Raw genomic sequence first — 24417 nt, forward strand, 5'->3', positions numbered from 1 at the left:
TTTCAAAGTTAATTTAACATTTGTGGTTGTAAACAAGTTTTATTTACGTGAAAAAAAGCTATTTGTATTGCTAATGTCAGAAGGTTTTGTCCATTCATCTTTGCAAAATCATGTCAGATAGGATGGAGGTAAACCTAATGAAGACAAGTTATGAAGAAAAATTAAGGTATGAAAACAACTAATTGTTTAATTTGTTGTGTTAATTTATGTTTTTCCACAAGCAGATTGAGAATGAATGAGTAGAAATGACCACATTAACTTTATTCCCCATCAATACGATTGAGTCTAATTCTTACTGTGTGATCAAAAGTCATAAAATGATACAGTCTGTGCTCTTTTCAGAGATAACTCAAAACATTTCTGAAGTGAAATAACAGTAACTTTTTTTTATTGATCGTCTGAATGCCTCTCAGCGCTTCCATTAAATAGGAAGCGGTTCCTCTGGGCTTTCCACCCCCTAATGCAGAGACTTCTGGGACCAGCAGGAAACTTAGAGGAAAAACAAAAGCTGAGTCACTTGCTTTATTCCTCTGGGACTACTTAAAGTTATTTTCAGCTATAAATTTCCTCAAACTGCAGGAACCTGCTGTTGAATTCCTGAGGGATTGTGGAAACGTGTTAGATGCTATTTCAACTATAAGATGGGCTTTTACAGCAGATTTTTGAGAATGACTTGTCATAAATGACTGGAAGGGATGTGATTTAAATTTAAGAGCTCTCAGGATGGAAATGTATTTCTTGACAAATACTTCAGGTCAATAAATGGATTTTTACATGTGAGACTGTGAATAAAAGGTATTTACCAGCTTTCAGTCGTCTCCTGATTATGAGTTTTGCCACATATAAACGTTTCACACAACCTGAAACGTTCACTTTACTAATGACTTTCAGTTAATCAATAGGGTTTCCAATACACCATCAATCAGATTTAGGTAAAAAAAATTACCATTTTGTTTTTATTTTGCCATTTAGATGAAGATTTGTGCATCAAATCGTTGCCCTGCTGCATATCAAAACGTGTAAATACTTTTATTTATTTGCTTCCATCTTATTCTGGCGCTCAACGCCTTAATTTAGCATTAGATATGATCAACATCCTGTTTGAGTTTGATGCTTTTATTTTGAAGGGGAAACATCTGGCTTAACGGTTATTTTTTCTTTCATGTTTATCTCCCCGGTTTTTTGGTGAAATTGAGGTTTGACACCATCTGCAACACAATGCACAAAGTTTCTACTTACAAAAATGAGTTATTTGCCAATAAGTGAATGTTTTTTAGTGTGTGGAAAAGGAGCCCTTTCAAAAACCTTTGTAATAAACTGTTGCCTAGCAACCCAAGCAAAGCCCAGCCAGTTACCTATCTTGTTGCTCGGTAACGAGATAGGCTGATGTTTGTATGCGCTGTACAATGGCTGCTGGAATAGACAAGCCTTTAGCTGCTGACTTACCACCCAGAAACCACTTGTTGGATTCTTGTTGGTTGTGCAGGAGGCTCCACTTCTGATTCTCAAAGATGTGCGGTTGGATAATTGTGCTTTTGACATTACAGTGAAAAAAAACAAGGATAAAACACACAAACGGGAGAAATCTGTACATTTTCACCCCAATGTGTCTGGGTCAAATTGGGCAGCCTTTAAATGTTTGAGTCCAACTTGTTTTCTTCAGCAGTCTCCAGGTTTGACATTGGCCGCTGCTCTTCGTGAAGCTTTAGCCCGTAGCGCAGTGCTGATAAACAGGATCTGCTGCTGAAAATGAACTGCATCCATCAACCCACTATTACCTGAGGTTAACTGCTGAAGCATTACCCACCAGGGTCCCTTTTCTCTTTTGATCAATTCTCTCCATACAGACCTCCACACACCCCTCCGGGCAGAACGCCGTCACCGCCGAGGACTTAGTCACCCTTTAACGCGCACTCTCGCAAACAGAGAGTAAAGAAATGAAATGTCAGACCTAAAGGACAAAACAAAACCAAACAGGAAGCAGTTGCGGTTACAAAACAGTCGCCGGTCAGAAGGGAGTTTATTTGGGTGTTGCCGTCCTGAATCCGTGTGTTTGTGTTCACCCGCCTCCCCCTTCAATAAGAGCTTGTCATAATGGGGCAGATAAAGTGCTGATATTCCTGCGGCCGACACCTCAGAGACGGATACAGATGGAGGAAGCGAGAAAGCAGCAGGAACTGGATGGATGAATAGACGGTTAGACGAATGGATGGACCGGAGTGTGTGTATATATACACAATTTGGCATGGCAACTTTAGATGAACCTATAATTTGTCAGAGAGCGAGTGGGTATGAAAGAAAGGGCAATATGGATGGGAAGTGGTGGATTTGCTGGCAGCAGTCTCTTAGTCAGCAGCGGCGCCACGAAACCTGATGAAAAATGCTGCTGTGACAGTGTGTGTGTGTGTGTGTGTGTGTGTGTGTGTGTGTGTGTGTGTGTGTGTGTGTGTGTGTGTGTGTGTGTGTGTGTGTGTGTGGTGTGTGTGTGTGTGTGTGTGTGTGTGTGTGTGTGTGTGTGTGTGTGTGTTGATCGACAAACTGCCACAGATTGAATCCTGAACAGAGAGACAAGTCTGACACCTAGAGGGAGGTTTCATTTTGTGTTTCAGTGATTTGTCCTCAAAACTGCATTTGCTAATCAAGTTTGAAAATTAGAGTCAGTGGAAAAAACAGGCTGGTTGCCCCACAGTGACAATCTGCATCGCAGTCAGAATTAAAAAAACAACACAAGACACGCTAGTCTGAGGAGAAAAACAAAAAAAAAAGCCACTGAATTCTGAGTAAATGGGTCAGAAATATGAGAATAAAGGGTTAAAATTCAAGTCTGAATTCTAAGATTCGAGTCCAAATTCTGAGAAAAAAGTATGAATTCTGAGACCCAAGTACAAAAGGTAAGATTCAAGTATAAATTTTCAGATATTACTCTGAAATTTAAATTTCAAGTTCAAATTCTTGGGAGGAAATAGGCCAATAATCTGAGAAAAACAGCCTGAAATCTGATATGCAAACACAAAATCTGATATTTAAATCTAAATTTCGAGATTCAAGTCCAAATTCTGGAAAAAAAGACCAAAATTCTGAGAAAGAAAAGTTTGAATTCTGAGATTCAAGTAGGACATCTAAGATTTCAGTGTGAATTCTGAGATTTTGGTCTGAAATTTAAAATTCAAGCCCAAATTCTGAGATTCAAGTCAGTACTCTATTGTGTGTTTTTCCAGTAACCTTTAATCCTCTTTCATACGTCATTTCTGGGAAAATAATTCTCAAACTTTGCAAAACTTGATTTCAATTCCCAAATATCTCATATCTCTGCAATTGCTTTCTCTAACATGCCCTGAAAAAGTTTGATAATTTGTCATAAAACCCATTTTTATTTGGGTTTTATGTGGTAGATCGCCACAAAGCAGCAGATAATTGGGATGTGGAAGTAAAACGAAAACTTTGTAGAAACTCCTTTTGCGTCTGGTTTGCAAGACTCACATTCAGAAACTGAATTTAATTCTGCTTTGCAAATTAGGCTCCAGATTTGATTGCAAACACGTAAAACTTCCCTTATTAACGTCTCTGCTGCTGTATGCAAATAAAATCCCTGTCCTGTTTCAAGAAGCTCTGACTCCGAGTTAATCCCCCAAAACAGCCGGAAATATGCGTGAATATGAGCTTTAACGGCACTCAGAGCGACTCGTCATGTTTGAACTGAAACCCATGTCTGCCAGAAAGTCCCAACATGTTCATTAAGATAATAGGAGCTGCTTAAACCAGCCTCACCAAAACCGCACTTCACAATGTCGCCAACAGTCAGCATAATGTCAGAAAACCACTAGAGGAGCTTGAAGATGATTAAGCTAAGATTTAATCATGATCAAACACAGGCTTCATGTTTTAATCAGCTACGATCAAAGAGGCTTTCTGAACCACAAGAGAGCTGCGCATCAAACGGAGCGACGGAGTCACATTAGTGACGATCAAACAATCCTCACCACCAACCCAGCTAGTGTAAAATTAAAGACACACCGAGGACTGTCTCTGAAAACACTTTATTAAGATTTTAGCCTCAGAGTTCAATGCAAACACTGAACATAATGAAACTTAAACAAAAATATGGCAGATCTGAACTTTGGCTGTTCATGTATAGATTATTTTTTGCTGCTTTGCTGGCTGAGTTCCTGCACTTCCTGCAGGGTTTTCAGGTTAAGATCAATAAAATCAATAACAAAACAACAAAACTCTTATCTACTCTTAAAGCTGGAGCTATTATGTTCATGCTTTCCTTCCTGTTTATTTAAAGCTCAGAAAAACTGTATTTGCTTCCACTAACACTCAAACAGGAAATATTTAGCTTCCACAAATATATTTAAAATAAAAAATGCAACCAATAAGTTACACATTAATTTAGAAAACATAGTTTCTTTTAAAAAATATGTTAAAAAGAAACTACAACAGCAAATTAGGGCCATTGTAGATAGAAGAAAGGAGTAAATTTCAGTTGAAAAACTCAGAGAACTTGAGATTAGTGTCAGAAATTAGAAAAACCTGGAAACTTCTGAGCTTGAAAAGTTGAAAATGTGTTAGAAAAAATATCTAAAATTTTTAGATTAAGCTCAGAAATGTTTCAGAAAAATACAGAAATTTGTGACATTCAAAAGCCAAAAAGTTTGAAACTAATTTTGAAATTCAGAAATTTCTTTTTCCAGAAAATTTGTAAGATTAATCTAAAAACTTCTGAGTTTATTTCTGGAAAGATTTAGACTTTTTAGACTTTTTTAGTAATAATAATAATAATAATAATAATAATTTCTGGCAAATTTTGGGCTTTTCCAGCGCAGATTCTTTCGTGTTTTTTCTAAATAATTTCTGAGATTAGTCCAAAAATTTCTGAGTTTTTCTGGCAGTGATTTCTATTGTTTTCCATCTACAATGACCCTGAAGTCATCGTAAAAAAAAGAAAAAAAAAACACCCATATCTGCTTTCAAATTATTGCAGAATTGAGAGGACAAGTATTATGAGACAGAGCATGAAAACTTCCTTGAATATAATAAAAATAATAATGCAATTTATCAGCTTCTGTTTATAGTTCAACATAAATGCCGACATTTGAGGTATTTTCCTTTCACTTTTTGTTGCATGAATCAAAAGCGGGGTTTTGGGAACAACCAACAGACCAACTAATTTTGGGAACTTTATATTTAGATCCCCACAAGTTTCAAACTTGAACTTTACATCATTTATGATATTGCAATAATTTCTTTATGAATTGATAAAGTTTTAAAAGCACGTCAACATTTGCTTTGCATTCATGTAGTGTTTTATCACAAGCCGCTTGAAGTAAACAATCCTCCAGCATTACTTCTTTAAAAACCGTATTTTTTACCATCACATATCCAGTTTCATATCGAACTAATCCAGATTGAAAATTCTGCAGCATTCCAACTCAAATGCCATAAATACTGCTTCAAAAGTTAAGAAAATTACCCAGAAACCACTTAATATCTTGCCAGGCCATGCAGATGCTCTGTCTGCACCGATGAAGATTCACTCACCTCAGCATTCTAAGCCCTTAAAGCAGCTGACATGGCAGAGAAGTTGGAATTATTTTCTTGGGATGTTGGGAGGACAATAACTTTTCATGTATATTTTAACTTTTTTCCTAAGATGGTCAAAGAATTATCAAATATATTTTTATAACGTTCACCCCAAATTTTCATGTTTTCTCCCCGTTTCCACCCTGCAGCAAAACAAAAAAGTCCTACAACCCAAACAAAAAACTCAAACTGGCATCTTTGGTGAGATTCATGTAACATTTGGCGAATGTTGAACCATTTCGTAGCAACATCTCCACTCTGTAAACAAACATGGCTGAATTTCTGTCACTGTGGAAAAAGGCCTAAAAGTGGATGGGAAATCAGACCCAGTCTGAATAAAAATACAGTTCGGTTCTGTTTTTTAAATATAGAAAACTAAGGCTGACAAAAGTTAAATTAAGCTCTGGTCAAATATTTTTGAGTTACTGGTACAACTTTATGTTTTTAATCAGGATGGAACACAAATTGGATGACTTCGGCAAACGTTAAGCTTCTGGGAAACCTCGATCTAAATCAAAGCCTGGGAACAACACTCAAACCCACGGGAGACAGAACTCAGACAGAATTAAAAAGCAGATTATACTAAAATTTAACCAAATCAAGTGAAGAACGCTTCACCTAAACCTGTTAAGTTAGAGGAAATAAATCATAAATCTGGAGTTATGGACTCAAATCTTACTAAAAATCACAGTTTTTAATAGTTCTGTTGTTCCACCCTGAAAGGTTAAATGGTGACTGTATGCAAACTTCTGAATGAAGTTGTTCAATAACAGACAAAGTAAATCTGTCTGAGGTAAAGGTCCACACCTCACTGCATTAGTAGGTCCAAAAGTGGCTCCAAATGACAACTAAAAGCCACTCAGAGGGTGAGAGAGCGTTTAAAAGCATAAGGAAGAACAGAAAATGGCCGCCGTTCTGAGTGAATTCAGACGATCTCTGTTGAACCTCGTTAATCCACCTTTAATGCAGGTTGATAAAAAGAGAAGAGAAAAACAAACCAGCTGCAGTCGCGTTCTGATGCGACTCTTTTGTCCCGGCTGGCCCGGCCCGTTCAACCGGCCAATCGGGTCGCTTCGTTCAAAGGAGCGAACCCGCCGCGTTGCACCGATCGGCTGCTTCGATGGACAGCGTCTCTGGATTAGAGTCGAGCAGCGAGCGGCTTCTGAGTCGGCAGCTTTCCTCCTAGGAAATAAAATAAATCTCCATGAAAATTTGTTTATAAATTTGTTTAAATTCTCAATGACAAATAAACGAATCTAGTTTCTTCTCACCCAGAGTGTCTTCTAGGGAGTTCACCATCACCGTGTTGACCTTCAGAGTTCCCTGATCCGCTCCTCTGGAGGAAACAAACAGCACTTATCTCACTACGGCCCAAAACTCAAGACTTTTAGAAGAATGACTGGTGAAAGACTTAATTAAAGGTGAACCATTATTCTTCCCTGAAGACGTTAGAAAAGGTCCACAAAACATGTTCATTACATATTTTACACAAAATCATTTTTAGATAAAGTTTCAACTTATTTTGAGTTCCTGTCAGATTGAGCTGCTTTAGGGTGCTGTCCCTTTAATGCAAATGAGCTTCTGCTGGCCACGCCCCCAACTCATTATTAATTAATATTTATATCATTTGTTCCGTTTTCCAATTTTCTCTTAATGATGTGAAGTGTGGCTATAATTTGATAAAAAATGCATAATTTTTCAAGGCAGTGTGTTTTGCCAACATCTTATCCTTATCAGTAATAAAAATAGAAAATAAAATGAATAAGTATTAATAATCATAACAAAAATAAAATAAATGAATCATTATAAATTAGAATAAAAATACATAAATAATTATGGTGAAAATAAATACAATTAAATAATTAAGTATAATAAAAATAAGATTAATAAATAAAAAGTATAAATATCAATTTAAAAGTACATTAAAAATTAAATGAAATCAGAATTATTTTGCACAATAAAAGTATCCTTAATAGTAATAATAAAAATAAAATGAATAAATAATAAAATAAAAATGAATAATTATAAAGAGCAATAAAAAATTTTGTAAAATAAAAAGTATAATTATAGTAAAAAATAAAATGAATCATTAAGTATAATAAAACATAATAAAATATAAACTAAATAAATATAAATAAAAACTTAAAATACAAATCATAGTGAATAAGAAAAAATGTAGTAATTTTTTTTTATCAAATAACATAATTAAGTATAATTTAAAAAATAATAATGTTTAAATAATCTAAAATCCTTGTTTTGGTCCAAAATACAGTAACGATACCAGTTTCCCTGTTTGTTCTTATGATCATAAGTCAGGTGCACCAATCCTTTTAAAAATGTTTATTATGACTTATTTAACCAGGAACCGACTAAACACTGGAAGAACAAAACCCAACTTACCCTCTGAGTTTCTCCACCGCTCCGAGTCTCAGTAAAGCTGCCAGAGCGTTTTTCTGGAGGTCCGATGACAAAACCTCGACATATTTTAACCCTCCTGGATGACGCAGACACACAAAAATAAATAAATAACATTTTTATGTCGCGAGAAATAATGTAAATAAAAACCGCTTTAAAAAAAACCTGTCAGAAGGTGTTTGATGAAGAACTTCCGGACAGCAGGAACAAACTGTTTCTCTGTCAGACTCTCAGTCGCCTCCTCACAGAGGAACCTGCACACCATCTGGGAGAAAAAATAAAAAAATAAAATAAAAAACAACACGACTATTAAAACCTTTTTCACACATCAGCTCAAACTGCGGCGGCTTCCTCATGCAGCATCACTCAGCAGGACGCCGACTGTGCAACAAGCTTTTTCACTACTGGGAAAACTCCAGAGTGGAGGGAGAGCTGCTTGTGAAAGGACAGAACATGATGTGAAAGAAACCTCAGGAGGGACTGGAGACACACTTCCTGTCTCCAGTATGAACTGGTTTTACTGGTGGATGAAGCTCCATGCTACTGCAGGAGCAGAGACACTGAAAAATCAAATATTATTAAACTGAATGCTTGAAATTCTGATGTTTTAATATGGATGGAAATGGTTGGAGGCTGATCAACAGTGCCCTCTAGTGGACGGAGAGGAAGGAAGAAAAAAGAGAGGAAAGGAAAGGAATGAAGGACTGAAAGAAGAAAGGATGATGGAAAGAAAAGAAGGTAGAATAGGAACAAACAACAGTGAGGAAGTATAGAAAGGATGGATCGGACTAAGAAGGAAGAAAGAAAATAATAGGAAGAAAGTAAGGAAGGATAAAAAGGAATAAAGGAAGGATAAATAGGAGGAAAGGATTCGAAGGAAGGATTAGACCACATTTGGATTAATATTTGGGAAAAAAGAGAGAGACGAAATCACACCGTAAATTTACGGGTCATCAAACAGTAACAATAATCCCAGCTAAATTCACCTGATATCCCTGCACAAACGGATCCAGAATGCTGGTGAGGAACGCCAGCGTCTGGTGGCCCCTTTCTGTGACCAGCACCTCCTGCTGGTGGATCTGAACAACTGCGCTTTTCACCAGCAGGTAGCAAGCTTCTTCAAAGTCCTGGAAAACAATCAAACATCAACAACAGTAAATATAAAAACATTGAAAACGTCTGGTCGGTGAATCGTTCACTCGGTTACAGATCTCCTCACCTGAACTTCGGCTCCGGGACGAAGGATGAACTCGTTAGAAAACATGTTCCTCAAGAAGCTGAAGGTGTTGAAGATCTCCTCTGGAGAACAGAACAGAAATAAAGAACAGGCTTGTAATATTTATTGAGAGAATAAAATATCTGGATTTATGCTAATAGCTAGTAGCTACTAGCCAGTAGTAGTACCAGTAGTACGGCTAATAGTACTAACAGCTAATGGCAGCTAAAGGCTACTAGTAGCTAAAGGCTACTAGTAGCTAAAGGCTACTAGTAGCTAAAGGGTTCTAGTAGCTAGATGCTACTAGTAGCTAGATGCTACTAGTAGCTAGAGGCTACTAGTAGCTAAAGGCTGAGAGCAGAAGAAGAAGAGTCATCCTCACGTTTCCTGCTGCCAGCGGCAGAGTGGACGGCAGAGGCCAGCAGCGCGGCCCGGATGAAGACGTGTAGCACCTGGTTCCTGTAGGAGGCGCAGGAGAGCACCACCACTGCCTTGCTCAAGAGCTCTTCCTCCGGCGTCATCGCAGGAGGAGGAAACCCTGATCCACTTCCTGTTTCTGAAAAACAACACCTCTGTTTGATTTTATGACTTTCCTCCAGAGCTTTGAACATCAAAAACTCTCCATGAAATGAAATGAAACCTGGTTCCAAGTTCAGCTGGACTCTCCCCTCCGAGACCCTCACCAGGCTGCGATGGAGGGAAAGGCTGCAGGAAACGACTCTGGAGGGAGGAACGTCGTCTGGAGAGGCAGACCGGTGAGGAAGAGGAGCAGAAACAATCTCATGAAACTGCATCAGCTTTACCACCTTAAAAAACAACAAGAAGAAACTGAACGAAAAACTAAAGTTTTAAGTACAAGTTGAAAAGAATATAGCCTCAACAGAAAAAGAACTACATGTTATTGACATTTTGCAGCAGAAAAAATAATTAAGAGCAAAATGTTGTGCCTTGCTAAAGCATTCAAACCCCTTCTTTGGATTTTACCAAGACTTTATAAACCAACACACAAGAGTTCAGAATCAAAACTGAAAGTTAGAAACCAGAGCTTTTACTGTTTCTGAAAAAAAAATATGATTTTAAAAATGTGCATTTGTACATTAGTCACTGTAGATAGAAAAGAGAACAAAATAAAAAAAAAAAACTCAGAAATTTTGAGACTAATTTCAGAAATTTTCTAGAATTTCTGTTCAAGTTTCAAACGTTGAAGATGTTCAAAGTTTTAAACTCAGAAATGTCTCCAAACTTCTAGCAAGCTTTCAACTACTCAAATTTTCAAGGAGCTATAAGATTAATCTACAAATTTCCGAGTTTTTGCCTGAAAGTTACTCTGCCACTTCCTTTTACAAAAACATCTATAATACCCACACTAAGCTGTTGTATAAAACAGTTTAGATGTTGTGACAAAAATGCATTAGGTTAATTTTTTATTATGTTTACTTTTTTTCTCATCTTCCCTCCAACTTTCTGGGGCCCCGTTAGCCTGCCACGGCGGCCCCCTTGAGGCCCTCGACCCCCACTTTGAGAATCTATTTTTTTCTCCACCTCCAGTAAAAATGTCTAATATTTCTCTGACTGCTTGTTATTTTTAATCTTTTCTCTTGTCCCGCATCTTTTATAAATAAAATGTTTTGTTAATATTTTTGTTGTTGTTGCTGTGCTGCCTCAGTGACCGGGCCGGTACCGTACCGGGTCGGTAGCGTACCGGGCCAGTGAAGGAAGGCTCCAAACTGGAGGGACAGATCCCGGAGCCAGACGGCTTGTTCAGTCAGGTCTTCCACCAGTACTCCCAGTTTGTTCCCAGCAGCCTGGTTCTGGAGCAGCAAGGCGGCCAGAAGGACCCAGGGCTTCAGAACCATGTTCTCCTCCTGGGATCGGACCAGCCTGAAGGCTGAGTCGTTCACAAAGTCCTGGATTCCCTCTGAGGGCTTCCTGGGGATGTGGCTGAAAAGAAAAACACACAAACAAACAGCTGAGTTAGATTTATCTGATCAATAACCAAAGATATTCTCAGTTTGATCAGTGATTATTACTGAGTATAATGTCAGAACATGGAGTTACTCAAAGTTCAAAAATAAACTTTAGATAAAGTTTAAATATGGGATGTGTAAAAATAAGAAACAAAAAAGAGGGAGGAATGAAAGGAAAGAGGGAAGGAACAAAGGAAAGAAAAATGAAAGCAAGGAGGGGAGGAGAGACGGAAGAAAGAAAGGAAGAAAATAAAGAAAGAATGAAGTAATGAAGGGAAGAAAAAAGGAAGAAGGAAAGCAGGAAGGTAGGAATATAGGATAAAAAGAAAGGAATGACAAGTTAAAATGAAGAATAAAAAGGGAGAAAAGACAGTAAAATGACTGAAGAAATGAACGAATTAAACGCATGAAACAAATGAACAAATGAATGGCGGTACCGCGGCGTCAGGTTGAACTGGGAGCGGTCCACTCTGCCCTCAGCCAGACTCCTGGCAGAGACCGGCTGGCCGAAGTAAACGTGGATGCTGCCGTAGTTTTCACTCAGGATCTTCCTGGCTTTCAACAAACCCTGCAGGAAGCAAACAGAATAAATGTAATGGGCCAGAGACCTATATGAACCTGTTCAACGAAGCATAATAGGTCACTTTTAGAAGTGACTTTAAACAGTGAGGTTTGGTGTTCAGGACTCACAGAAGTGGACTCTTTGGGCTTCGGGACGCCCAGCAGCTCTCTGGCGTAGAGCGCCTCCTCCAGGATCCGCTCGTAGCTGATGCTGACCGGCACCAGGCTGACGTCGAACACTTCCCCCTTCAGGAAGGGATCCAGCACGATGTTCAGCAGACCTGGGGCCCGACAAAATCCTCTCACCTGGCTCTTTATTCCATACATAAACTCAACCACGCTTCAAGGTAAGATTTCAAACATTTCCAGCACCACGTTGGAAATAAATATAAGACAAAACAGATTGTTTCAATTCACAGTTATCCGATATAATTTACTGCTGTTATTAATAATATCTTGTGATCTTATTTTACATTCCTCAGCTGGGACAAACTAAAACTAAAATATAATTACAAAACAGACAGGAGTTGTATTAATCTCCTGCAGCATAATTTACCTAACTTTGGAGTCAGGGATTTGGCTGTTCTGCTTCTTGTGCCCTCCAGAAAAAACTCAACAGGTGCAAAGCCACTCTGGAATTAGAAAACCAGTTTAGAAAAAGCTTAAAATGGAGTAAATGTTTAACAAAGATTTCCTGAGTGTGTGTGAAGCCTTTTCACCTTCAGCATGATCTTGACGTACTCGGAGAAAACAGCCCAGTAAAGTTTGTCTCCACCAAACGATCTCCGAATAAAGAAAGCTCCGGACATTCGCAGCATCTCCCCGATGATCTTCATTCCCATGAAGTCTGCAGAGAAATTCTAGAAAGTTAAAGCTGGACGATTCGGCTGAAAAATGTGTCACGATACAAGCATTTTCTATCAGTTGACACCGATTGAAAGGAAATATTGACTCACCCATGCCAGCTGCAATGACTGGTAGAGCTAAATCATAGGTGTAGAGGATGTAGGACATGAGGAGAAAGTCCATGTAGCTGCGGTGACTCGGTAGAAGAACCACCGGATGTTCCTGGATGGCCTGTTGCAGCTGAGAACGGATCAAAGTTAGCCATGTTTCCATCGTTCTGCGCCTCCCTGATGGGTCTACTCACTCTTTGGATGCCCTCCTCGTTGACACAGATGCTCCTGAACAGAGATTTAAAGATTTTGCTGAGTGTGAAAGCAAAGAAGCGGACCGTGCTAAGCTGCAAGCGGTGAGCCATCTCCTCCAAGATGGCCTCCGCCTCCGACTGGATCTCGTCTGTGGCCGTGCCCGTCTGCTTGGAAATCTAAAAGAGAAATCACAAAAATCTGACAAAGCCATTGTTTGTTAGTTCAAAGACAATAATTGTCGCCATGACATCTTTTAGCTGTTCAATATTACGTCCATATTGGACGTAATAGAGGGCACATCCACACACACATGAAATATGGAGTAATGCTGTGATTCTGAACATTTTTGTCGCCATCCTGACTTCACCTGGTTGATGACATAAAGCAGCTGGTCAGACTGCAGCACCATGGTCTTGAGTTCGCTGGCTGTGCAAGGAGTCAGTCCTTTATAGAGAGTGGGAGTGTAACACCTGAGGGCATATCTCAGGTCGCTGGTGTTCCTCCTCTCCTCAAGGATGTCCTCAAAGTCATCTCTCTTCTTCAGCATTGGCTCTCTATGCTGTTGAAATAATGAACAACTCAATTACTTGGCATGAAAATACCCAAAGATTTGTATTCCCTAAAATAACAAAACATTTTGCTCCGACTAACTGAGCATGATCAGTTTATATTAGGATCCAAACAATTAATCAAATTAATTATTATTGAAATAATTGTTAACTAAGTTAGTGATTGATTAATCATTAACTGGAATATATGCACTCAAAAAAGGCCATTTGCTGAACAAAACTGCATTGCACTAATTAATCTAAAACTGTATAAAATACATATAAATATTGCCCTTAGAATGAAAACGCCTTTATCTGATGTACGTTTTACTGAAAACTCCTCTAGTGGTATTCAAATTCTCCAAATGAATGCTGTCTTTGCATTTTAGGCAATAAAATCTTAATTTATTTTATTTAAAAAAATAATTAAAAAATTTATTTGTATTTTGTAATCCATTTCTATTAAAAAAAGACAGAAGTTATTAAAAAGAAAAATCTGCTAATAATTTGCAGATATGCAGTGGCGATTAATCGTCAGAATGACCGATTGCTATAATACTTGTAGATTGCAACCCTCGCCAAGAATATAATAAAGCTAGAAATCAAACTACTTTTTTAAAGTATATTTTGCTTAGGATCACAGCTTTTCAAACTGCTTTATAGTGCATTAATATACATTAATTTTATGTTGTAAAAATGTTGTAAACATCTTAATTTCTAGTTTAAGAACACAATCCTGGTCAAATCTGAATTCTTACAGAACTGGTTTTAATTTATGAATAAATTTGTTGCACAAACTTAATTATGTACAGAATCAACAGGGCAAAAATGGCAAATTACATTAAATTATTTATAGTAAAACTAAAGTAAATTATCCAGATTGTCTTGTCGATTAAAGATAATTAAATCGACTAAGGTGTTCAAAAAAAACAAATGAATCAAAAACACAAATAAAGACACAGAAACATGGATGTTTTCGTCGAAATTAGCAACAGACAGCAGGAACCGGCCGTTGCTCGTCTATAACATTATCTAAAGCATAATATAAGTTTTTAAATTCCGAGTGAAGAAAACCCTCATAGCTCCGAGTTTCTCTGTCAAACCTAAAAGCAGCGATGTAAAGATAAAAATGCAATAATTCACCGTTTGAATGAAATGTCAGGTGTTCAGCAACAGAAGGAACAGCTAGCGCAACTAGCTGACAAACACAACATGCATACCGTATAAACCGCTTTGGACGCCATTTTGTGTTACAAACCAACCGGCTGCATTCAATGGGAATGTTTTCTGGTTTATATGTTGTTGTCTTGTCTTTCTCTTGAACTCTTTTTGACACTGATAGCAGCTGCAGAGCTTCACATGGGCGTGAGCATAGTGGAAAATGACGTTTCAGGGGCAACTTTTGACTTCCGGCTTCTTCACCTACGGTAGCTGGAAAGGGCCATTCCGCTCCGCCAGCGTATTCCGCGTTGTGTTATCACGTGTGTTGTTATTCATAAAATAAGTGAGCCACACATTTTGTGTTGTTGTTTTTTATTTCTTGAGTTCACCATCTGAAAATGAGTTCAGAGTTTGATGAGGACGGTTTGTTTCTGGAGCGGGTTCTGGATTCACTTTATGAGTTTGGTAAGCTTTATAAGCTAATGCTAGCTCTGTTAGCTCTCCTGTTTTATAAAACAGCAACAGAAAGGTCAGGAATGCTTCGTTTTTATCTCATCTTGTATTTCAACTTGTCAAACTAGCCGAAACCGACTGATGAAAAAAGCAAGTAGTAACTTGATCATTTCATTTGTAAAGCGTTTTCATGCAAAGGGATGGACACAGAATGAAACATTGCAGATTAAAAACAGATAAAACGCCTGGAAGGCGATAAAACCAGTACAGAGGGAACAAGTGGGTCTTTAATTTACCTTTCAGATCATTCACATAAGCATTTATTTTTTATTATTCACCTTCATTAAAAACTCATTGTTTTATTAACCAAAAAAGATAAATTACACATTCAATTTACAAATATTTATTGTTATTAATAATGTTTTGTTTGTTTTGCCTCTTAATGTCACGTGAGTTGCATAATGAGGCTTTTTTGACAAAGGATAAAATTTCATGTTTACACCATCATAAATTCTGCAAATGTTGATTAATGTCCTAATAAAGTAAATTAAGTTACGTTTTCAATAAATGAAGAAATAGTGCGTTCATATGTTCTGGGGCTTTAGTTAGATCTGCTTCATGCTCATTGTTTTGATTTTTGTTTCAGGATCAGACACAAAAAAGAAGCTCAAAACCCAAAAGAAGAAAAAGCGAAAACGATGTGAAGAAGAAGAAGAAAAACTTCATGCAGTGAATGAAACCTGTAGCGACTATGAAGACAGCAGAAATGTTGAGCTTCAGCAACCAAACACTGAACTGAAAGGTTAAAATTCATTATTTATCACTGAACAGGGATTAAATTTATTTATCTTAAATTATGTCCTTAAGTATGGAACTAAATTAGAGCCATCAAGTTTGTTCAAAAGAAAAAAATAATTAAACCAAAAAATTATTTTGAAACTGAAAAAAAAGTCTAAACCACTTTTCAGATTCAAGGTATGTTTTTAGTTTCAAAATTAATTTTCTGTTAACATTTATCTTTTTTCTTTACTTTTGAAGAAACTTTATTATCTCCATATAAATGAGTTTCAGTTTGCTGTTAAATTTATACCATAGCCGTCTTCAAAAGGGCTAAAACGAAATCTTTAATTCATCAGAAACTCTCTAGTTATCTTCACATTCCTTATCAGTGTCTGTAGGTTATTTTTCTTATTTTTTTAATTCTAATTCATCAGATTCAAACGTCCAGCTGCAGAACAATGTGGAGGTTGTGACATTTCAGGATCCCAGGAAGAAAATTAAAACCCAACAGTCTCCAGTCTCAACCAGGATCCCAGTTAAATCACCACAGGTTGGTCTAAATAAAATGTTTACCTAAGCTGTATCTGGTTTAAAACAATGTTTTTTTACTGCTACAAATTTCTGACTCTTAAGTGTATTTCTTACAATGAAAACTTTACTTTGTCACTGAATGAACTCCATACAACCTCTTATTTTCCCTGTTTCTCTGTCATCTCTTATTTCCATCACTTTCCTTCTTCTCTTGTCTTCATCGCCTTCGGGCGTCGCGCTCGTCCCGCCCAGGACTCTCGGCAACCAGAGCAGAAACAAATGAACCAGGAAGAAGAGCTCAGTTTGGAAAAGGTGACGTTATTTAATTAATTTTACTGGGATCTCGACTGAGTTTATTCTCGACTGCGTGTTGGGACCATTCTAGACAGAAAAAAAGAAGGGGGACTGAATTTCAACCAAAAAAATCAAGAAATTCTGATATTGAGCTCAAGCATTTTCTAAAAAAAAAAAAAAAAGAACTTGGACATTTCTGAGTTTGTCAAAAATTAGCAAGAAACCTTAAATTTCTAGAGGGAAAAAAACAAGGACATTTCTGAGCTCCAAAAACTGAAAATTTGCCAACAAATAATATATGTATGAATATATAAAAAACTGGAAGTTTCTGACTTTGAAAAATTGAAAGTTTGTTAGAACAAACCTGAGAAATTGGAAGAAAATCTGTTTCTTTAGAAAAGACAAGGAATTTTCTCAGCTTCAAAAGTCAATAATTTGCCCAAAAAAATTCGGAAATTTTGAGATTTTCAGAAGTTTTATAGAAAAAAATGGAAATTTCTAATTTCAAAAATTTTCTAGGAAGAAACTTGTACGACGACATACTAATGCCATTATAGATAGAAAAAAGGAGTGTGTTTCCACCAAAACACTCAGAAATTTTAAGATTCTTCTCTAAAATTTTCTAACAAAAAATATTTCTGAGCTCTAAAAGTAAAAAGAAATAGCAAGAAAAAGACATTTTCTATAAAAACTTGAACTTTTAACTTTTAAAACTCAGAAAATTTCCAAAAGTTGAAAATTTGTTACTTTTGAAATTCTGATATTTTCAGTTTTTTTCTAGTAACTTTTCAAGCTGAAAAATGTCCTAGTTTTTCAAGAACATTTCTGAGTCTTTTTAGGAAATTTACTCCTCACTTTTCTTTTGTCTAAAATGTTAATAACACGATGTCATATTTTTGTGCGGCTTGCTACATTTCATATTTGTAATTTTAAACTCTGTGACGTCTTCCTGGTGGGTCTCAGGCTCGGCTGGAGGTCCATCGGTTTGGGATATCAGGCTACAGGAAGGAGCAGCAGCGCGTTTTTGAGCAGGACAGAGCCATAATGCTGGGAGCCAGAGTAAGACGTTTATGGCCATCTACGGATTTATTGCTTATTTTTTGTCAAGATAATCCAAAAAAAATGTCACACAAACATGACAATGCAAAAAAAAAGAAATTAAAGATAATTTATTTTACTATGAGGGAAACTATTCAAACCATTCTGACCCAGTGTAAAAAGCTACATCATTATTAACAGCTAAGTTTAACGTCATCCACTTTATCCATGGAACATTTAAATGGAGCCTGTCTGTCAGCAGGAAGTAGGCAAAACAAACTGAGAAAATATGGAACAGAAATGTCAGTCTTTTCTAGAAAATTTCTAAAATTAATTTCAACATTTCTGAGGTTAAAACGTTATAAATCTGCTTGGGGAAAAAATTAATTTTGAAATAATTACAGAACTTTTATGGAGAAAACTGTAAAGTTCAGAGTTTCAAAAGACAAAAATCTTTTACCTTTGAAACTCAGAAATTTCAACGTTTTTTCCAAATAATCAGACATTTAAGTTTTATTTAGAATATTTCTGAGATTTATCTAAAACATTTTATTCCTCTTTTTTTAATCTACAATGGCCTTGAACTGATTTGCATAATATCAGAAACATTCTAATGAGACAAAAAATCTGAAACTAGGCAAATACCATTTCACAGTATTGCATATTACTGGCCAACATCTTGATTCACAGCTTTAATTCCTTTCTAATTTTGTGACTGAAGCCTCCAAAGAAGGAGTACGTGAACTACAAGGTGCTGCAGGAACAAATCAAAGACAAGAAGCAGAAGCAAAGCGAGGCACTTCAGCCGGTAAGGCCTGCGGGAGTAATAATATGTCACAACAATCAAATTCTGCATATTGTAACATATTTACTTTGTAGGACAAGAAGAAAAAGAAGAAGAGTAATCAAAGGTGAGTGACACCATTTGGTCAGATAGAGGTAAAAATATTGCAAACGAATTCAAATGTTATAATGGAAAATGTCTGATGCAATAGAAAGTATTTATATTTTCATAACCATACTTTTTCACATTCTCCTTGGTTTTGTAGTAAATACTGAAACATCTATTGACTGATTTTAATTCAAAAGTACCAAAATCTGCTGTCAATCAATATATTAAACATAGCTAAATGCACAAAAGTGTGACCCAAATCCTGTTTTTATATCTGACTTCCACACAAAACAATTTGCAAAATGAATGTCTTTTTTTTATTAATTGTTTTATTAATGTACAAGATCCTATGTAATTATTGGGAATATAATAATTTAAACAAGCATTCTAACAAAATGTCTGGCTACTTTGTTTATTTTAATTATTGCATGCTTAGTTTTATTGCTTAACAGGTAAAATTGGATTTTAAATTGTTTTAGAAATTAATTTTTTTGGCCTGCAAGTGATTGACTTTAAAATTTTTGGCCAATGTGACAAAAACTTTGGACAAATTGCTTTAAGTCCTTTTCACAGCAGTTTCAAATGTTGTCATTGGACTGATGCAGACTATTCTGCAGACGTTCAGTTGTCTTCTTGTGTATTTTTCCTCAGAGACAAAAAGAAACAACCAGCCTCTGGTTCTGGTTCTGGTCAGGTGGGTCAGTTCAAGAACGGCATGCTGATCCTCAGTTCGAAGGAGATCCAGAAAATCAAAGGCAAAAGGTGAAAAGGTAAGCAGAGTGTTTCAGGGTGTTTTTTGCATCCAGAACATGACAATGTTATGCAGAATTAACATTTTTCCATGTTTTTGTTTTTCCATTTGAGTCTCAACTGTTTCTGAAAACAAACCAAGTGCTTAAATAAACCATCTGTCTGGTTTTTGGCAATAAGTTCAGATTTTTTAGTGTCTGCAGAAGCAGCTGTTTCAAAAACCTCCCGAATGTAGAGTCACAAATCAGCAGGCAGTGACCTTTCACCTCGTGACCCCAGCAGAACTCAGCCTGTAACCTAGCAACCGAAGCTGGTCACCTCAAATACGCAGAACTGATGAGACTAAAATCTCATTTGTTTTTTAAGAATGACTGTGCAAAAATGTAAGGAGCAGGTTTTTGCCCATATACCCATTCTGATCTGTTCCAGGACGCATAATGAGGCACCTTCAAGTGAAAAAGCAGGAACTTTCCTTTTCCACAGATATTGAACTTTCAAGTCCACTTAGAAACAAAATAAGTTGAAGTAAAACATTTTTTATGTTTAAAATTTCTGCTTTCAGGTGTGATTAATCCAATGGAGCAGGACGGAAACGGCAGCAGACTGGAGGAGGGAGTCAGAGAAACGATCCAGACTCCCTGATAAGACACTGACCTGCAGCAATAGCTGGAATGATTCAAGAGTCAGACATCTTGAGGAGGGAATCGTGGCCGGACGCAAACATGCCAGCACAAAGAGACTTGGGCAGATTCATTTCAGACCCCACTTTATTTATTTCCCTTCTTATAAAGTACGCAAAAAGGAGACAAAGCTGTTTCTTGTATTTTTCATGTTTAACTTTTAAAAATTATGGAGTCGAGTCTGTTTTCATCATTTACAAACAATGTAGTCGTACAAAACATTTACATTGGCAGCAGGGGACAACTGGAGGACAAAATTGAGGTAATAAAAAAGAAAAAGTCACGCATTTTCTTTGATGAATAAATATATATACACAGCAAGAGACTGTCGAAGCAAAAGCAGTGTTTCTAAAGCCTTAACAGGCTTCAGCTGTAAACACTTGATGATTTGAAAGTTGATGGTAATGAAAAAACACAGTTGGTCGGGTTGTTTGGGCTGGTTGAGGTCACAGTTACTTTTCTCAAAGCAGCTTCTTGGTTTGATTTTTGAATTTCAAAATGAGGAGCATGAGAGACGATGAGGATTCAGGCTAAAACCTGAATGGATTAATATTAACGTTAATTACCATCAGTAATTAGCAAATCTATGTTATCAGCAGCATTATGACACGTTTGGTCACTCAGGAGACCAAACGATCAAACATCAGTGTGACAGCATATTGGGCCATTGTAAACAGAAAAAAAGTGAATTTCCAATCACAACAACAAAAACATTGTGATATTAATCTTTTCTAGAAAAAAAAACCCGAGTATGAAAAGTCAAAACTTTTCAGAAAAACTCAAAGTATCGAGAAAAAATACTTGAAATATTTGCTCCAACCCCCCCTACAAATTTTAGATTAATCTCAGAAATTTTCAAGAAAAAACTTGGAAAGTTCTAGTTTGAAAAGTTTAAAAAAGACTTTTACATTTTTGAGAAAAATCTAAAGTAAAATATATGCAAGAAAAAAATCTGAAATTTTGAGATTCGTCTCAAACATTTTCTAGAAGGAATGTTTTCAACAACAAAACCTCTTTAAAATTTTCTAGAAAAATTCTGATAATTTAGATTAATCTCAGGAATTTTCTGGAAAAAACTTGGAAAGTTCTAGTTTGAAAAGTTTAAAAATTGCTATAAAACCTTAGAAATTTTGGTATTAATCTCAAAGTTTCTAGATCAAAATGGAAATATAAGTTTTTTGCTAGCAAATTTCAACTTTTCAAACTCACAAAATTTCAGATTTTTTTCTTGTAAATTTTCAACTCAGGAATTTCCTTGTTTTTTCTCTAGAAAATTTCAGATATTTTGGCAGAAATTTAGTCCCTATGTTCTATCTACAGTGGCCCTATGCTGTCGTCCATAACTAATTTGATATCTGCACGTTTGAAATTCAGAAAGATACTTTCCAATTTTTCCAGCAACATAAGTTAAATCTAAGAAAGAAGTGACATTCATAGGTGGGTATCAGGTAAAGGGACATGCTAAACAAAACAACACTTAAACGGGAGAGTCTGCATGAATCAAATCACTAGATTCTTGTTTTCTGTCACAACATTTTTGGTTGAAGAAAATATGGAGTTAGAGTACCATAAACAAAACCTGGCGCTCAGAAAGAAAGGTTTTCTTTTTATACAATGGATGTAATGTTCAACTACTGGGCTGAAATCTATTTCTGGTGAGAGTAAATTCAGCCACCAGGAAGGTTTTTGCTCTGGAGTGGGAGGTGAAAGGAGGGTCAGAGCTGTGCAGCCAAGCTGATGAAAATAAAACCCTGAGTTGGAAACTGGTTGGAGCAAATCAGGACACAAGTCGCCTTCAGCTGATGCTCACATATTTGACACTTTTCAAAAGTCTCTTACATCCTGACCTCTTTGACATGCTGAAAATGCTAAATTATAAAATCAAATGCATACGTTTTAATGTCAATTCAAATGTAAATGAAACTAAAATACTCCTTTTGTTTGTTGCCCACAGCAACCGAATAACACAATGTTACAGGTAGATTTTTTCCTGTGAGCTGCAAACAATAACATAAGACAGTGGAGTTATGTTGATGTTCAACAACTAAAAATGTTGAAGGTTTTTGTCAATATTAGCTCATGTAACTAATTGCCTACATTAGCTGCTTGATGCTAACAAGCTAGCGGCTATTGGTACCAAACCCTGCTGCCTACAGTGATATTATGGGCTAAAAATACACTTAAGACAAACACAGTGAGAAAAATGTGAAATATTTAGGCAGAAATTTTGTTTTAGAAATATATAATATAGGTTTTGGACATTTTACTGCCAGTAATGTTAGCAGCCTAATGCCAGCAACCTGCCTAGCGACAAATGTACTGTGCATAAGACAAACAAAATATGAAGATTTTATATTTATTTTAGTTTAAAAATATATTTCGCTGTTTTATGGGAGTAGTTTCTGATTATATGTGTTGTATTGACTGTTAAACATTATAGCTGCTAATGCAGTAACTACAGTTGATTTATTGGCAGATTTAGACTTAAAATTATTTTTATTTCAAGCATTTTCTTGATAGAATATGAGACACAAAATGACAAATTATGGTTGGACTAGTAGAGATGAAAGCACCAAAAAGCCTAAACAATGGGGCATGTTTCAGAAATAATTAGTAATTGCCCCATGTAAATATTAAAAAGGTATTTTAGACAACACCTTTAACAAAAGAAAATAAATATATCATCATATGTTTAATAATTTAGAAGGTTTAAATATCATTCTCCTACTGGCTTCTTCCATTTAAAAGATAAATATGTTTAGAAAATAGAAAACATACTACATGATTTTTAATAAAAACATTACCTGATCGGATGCCGTAAAAATACCAGGTTTTTCCACCTTTGTGCATTTGAGTTTGTTCACTTTGTTTGTTCAAAATAAAACTGGTATTTACGATATGAGCAGTAAACTAGTTCATCATTAAATAACCATAAACCTCAAAGTATAATCTACATATCACATATCCCTGATCAAATGCTCAAATATTGTAAATTAAGGAGGAAATTTTAACATATTTTTACAATTCAATGAGTTTCAGCTGGACGTCTGAAGAGCATCCAGAGCTGCAGTTCCCAATATTGGCCAGCAGGGGGCGACCTGTTACAGCTCATGACAACATCACTCATTGCAGAGACAATAAAACATTATTTACAGAACAATTTCAGACAGTTTGCAAACTTGCTTGTCAATCCATGCTTAATATCACAAGTCAAATATCAATATCTACAGTTTGTCTGTTTTCATCCACACATTAGTCCAGTTTTATATGGCAGGTCAAGTTATTCTCACTCCCCACACTCATGTTCTTAGGGAAAAGAGAAAAAAATTGAAATAGATGTAGTAAAACTCAATATTAAACATCTTCAGCTTTTAATAACAAACCTTTCCATCGATGTGTCGTGTTCTTAGACGCTGGGAATTTCGCAAATCCTACAACCATCAGGTCACAGTGGTCTGGTTTAAGCTACTGTCCTCTCCAGGTAGCCATATTTGGTCCCTAGTGAAAAATGCAGCAGCAGACGTGGTTTAACCTGACGGGACCGGTACAGAGTAGGATTAGGGCCACTGAAATAAAAATATATATATTTCAGAGGGGAAAAATCTAAAATTTGAGACCAAAATCAGAATTGTGTAAATAAAAGTCAAACTTTCAGTTTCCTTAGTCGTCTTCTGTGGAGTTGGATTTTACTGTGACACGTTTCTTCAGAGACGAAGAGATGAAATTATTTTGAGACACTTCTACCTATGTCATTTAAGTGTTTCATAGTGGCTTTTATTAAATGTTCACTTCATATTTATGAGAGTATTAGGCTACGGTAAGGAAATAAAAATGAATAAAATCATTAAATTTGACAATTTTTGTACCACTTATTTAAGGTTTTTGATCAGCCTTCACACAGCGCTGTTGAGGCTGGAGGTGTGGGAAAGGTTTGAAGTTAAAGTTCAGTAGTTTCCATTTTATGATTACTGATGTAAACTTTAATACTATTCTCCAAGATATTTTCTGCACAGTGAGAATGTCTTCTAGCCGTTTGGCTTTTACTATTCAAGGCTCGATCCTCATGTCATAAAAATCGGTGCCTGGTGGAACGAAAATGAAAACATGAATTCTGTACAATAATTCCAATCATCTGTAATAATCTACAACCAATCAGATTTGTTTCTTTTTTATGACATGATGTGTAGTGTCTGAGACCCAACAGCACCTCGAGGAGGATGGGAAGAACCCAACCTGATGTTTCAGGAAAACATAGAGGTGAGTCTGCATGTGACATCAGAGGTTTGTATCCAGGCCACACGGGAAGGAGGAATGAGCTCCTACTGTTTGATATTCTTTGGCACCTCCAGGCCGGTCAGTAAGGTCACCTGGAGGGACGAAAACAAATAAAAACACTC

The 24417-nt window shown here is 36.4% G+C and overlaps 3 protein-coding genes across 7 annotated transcripts in view; 1 reads left to right on the forward strand and 2 right to left on the reverse strand.

Moving 5' to 3' along the window:
• Positions 1-4018: 4018 nt before the first annotated feature.
• On the reverse strand, positions 4019-14845 carry gnpat (glyceronephosphate O-acyltransferase). 3 transcript variants are annotated; one of them, XM_055054223.1, is made up of 17 exons: positions 14704-14845; positions 13261-13452; positions 12893-13069; positions 12699-12828; positions 12462-12589; positions 12299-12374; positions 11872-12023; positions 11619-11749; positions 10917-11155; positions 9855-9953; positions 9597-9770; positions 9218-9297; positions 8985-9125; positions 8164-8263; positions 7984-8077; positions 6855-6919; positions 4019-6765 (listed from the first exon to the last, which is right to left on the reverse strand). In XM_055054223.1, the coding sequence occupies exons 1-17, from the start codon at positions 14710-14712 to the stop codon at positions 6722-6724; spliced, it is 2031 nt and encodes a 676-aa protein (XP_054910198.1). In that variant the 5' UTR covers positions 14713-14845; the 3' UTR covers positions 4019-6721. The 3 variants fall into 3 exon arrangements, with proteins under 3 accessions (XP_054910198.1, XP_054910197.1, XP_054910199.1); XM_055054222.1 differs by having other exon boundaries at positions 14662-14845; XM_055054224.1 differs by lacking the exon at positions 14704-14845 and having other exon boundaries at positions 12893-13091; positions 13261-13338.
• Positions 14846-14881: 36 nt separating this feature from the next.
• Positions 14882-20303, forward strand: cunh1orf131 (chromosome unknown C1orf131 homolog). Its single transcript, XM_055054225.1, has 9 exons — positions 14882-15067; positions 15702-15857; positions 16270-16385; positions 16619-16678; positions 17624-17719; positions 18420-18506; positions 18578-18609; positions 19242-19360; positions 19903-20303. Exons 1-8 carry the CDS (start codon positions 15001-15003, stop codon positions 19354-19356), a joined length of 729 nt encoding a protein of 242 aa, XP_054910200.1. The 5' UTR covers positions 14882-15000; the 3' UTR covers positions 19357-19360; positions 19903-20303.
• LOC129375261 (E3 ubiquitin-protein ligase TRIM9) overlaps positions 20090-24417 on the reverse strand; it is a 37814-nt gene continuing 33486 nt past the window's right edge. For all 3 annotated transcript variants that reach the window (XM_055054219.1, XM_055054220.1, XM_055054218.1), the window contains one exon: positions 20090-24387. In XM_055054219.1, the coding sequence (XP_054910194.1) occupies positions 24340-24387 (48 nt within the window). In that variant the 3' untranslated portion in view covers positions 20090-24339. The remainder of the gene's footprint in view (positions 24388-24417) is intronic.

This window comes from Poeciliopsis prolifica, unplaced genomic scaffold (assembly GCF_027474105.1).
Source record: "Poeciliopsis prolifica strain line A6 unplaced genomic scaffold, Auburn_PproV2 SCAFFOLD039, whole genome shotgun sequence".
NCBI lineage: Eukaryota > Metazoa > Chordata > Actinopteri > Cyprinodontiformes > Poeciliidae > Poeciliopsis > Poeciliopsis prolifica.

Bases quoted from the DNA above. Each gene is read 5' to 3' on its own strand.
- cunh1orf131 (XM_055054225.1), top strand. From the start codon at position 15,001: ATGAGTTCAGAGTTTGATGAGGACGGTTTGTTTCTGGAGCGGGTTCTG. The intron at 17,720-18,419 runs GTAAGACGTTTA...TTGTGACTGAAG, and splicing joins CCATAATGCTGGGAGCCAGA to CCTCCAAAGAAGGAGTACGT. The intron at 18,610-19,241 runs GTGAGTGACACC...ATTTTTCCTCAG, and splicing joins AAGAAGAAGAGTAATCAAAG to AGACAAAAAGAAACAACCAG.
- gnpat (XM_055054222.1), bottom strand. From the start codon at position 14,685: ATGGCGTCCAAAGCGGTTTATACG. The intron at 12,375-12,461 runs GTGAAAAGGCTT...TTCTAATTCCAG, and splicing joins ACGTCAAGATCATGCTGAAG to AGTGGCTTTGCACCTGTTGA. The intron at 8,078-8,163 runs GTTTTTTTTAAA...TGCGTCATCCAG, and splicing joins CATCAAACACCTTCTGACAG to GAGGGTTAAAATATGTCGAG.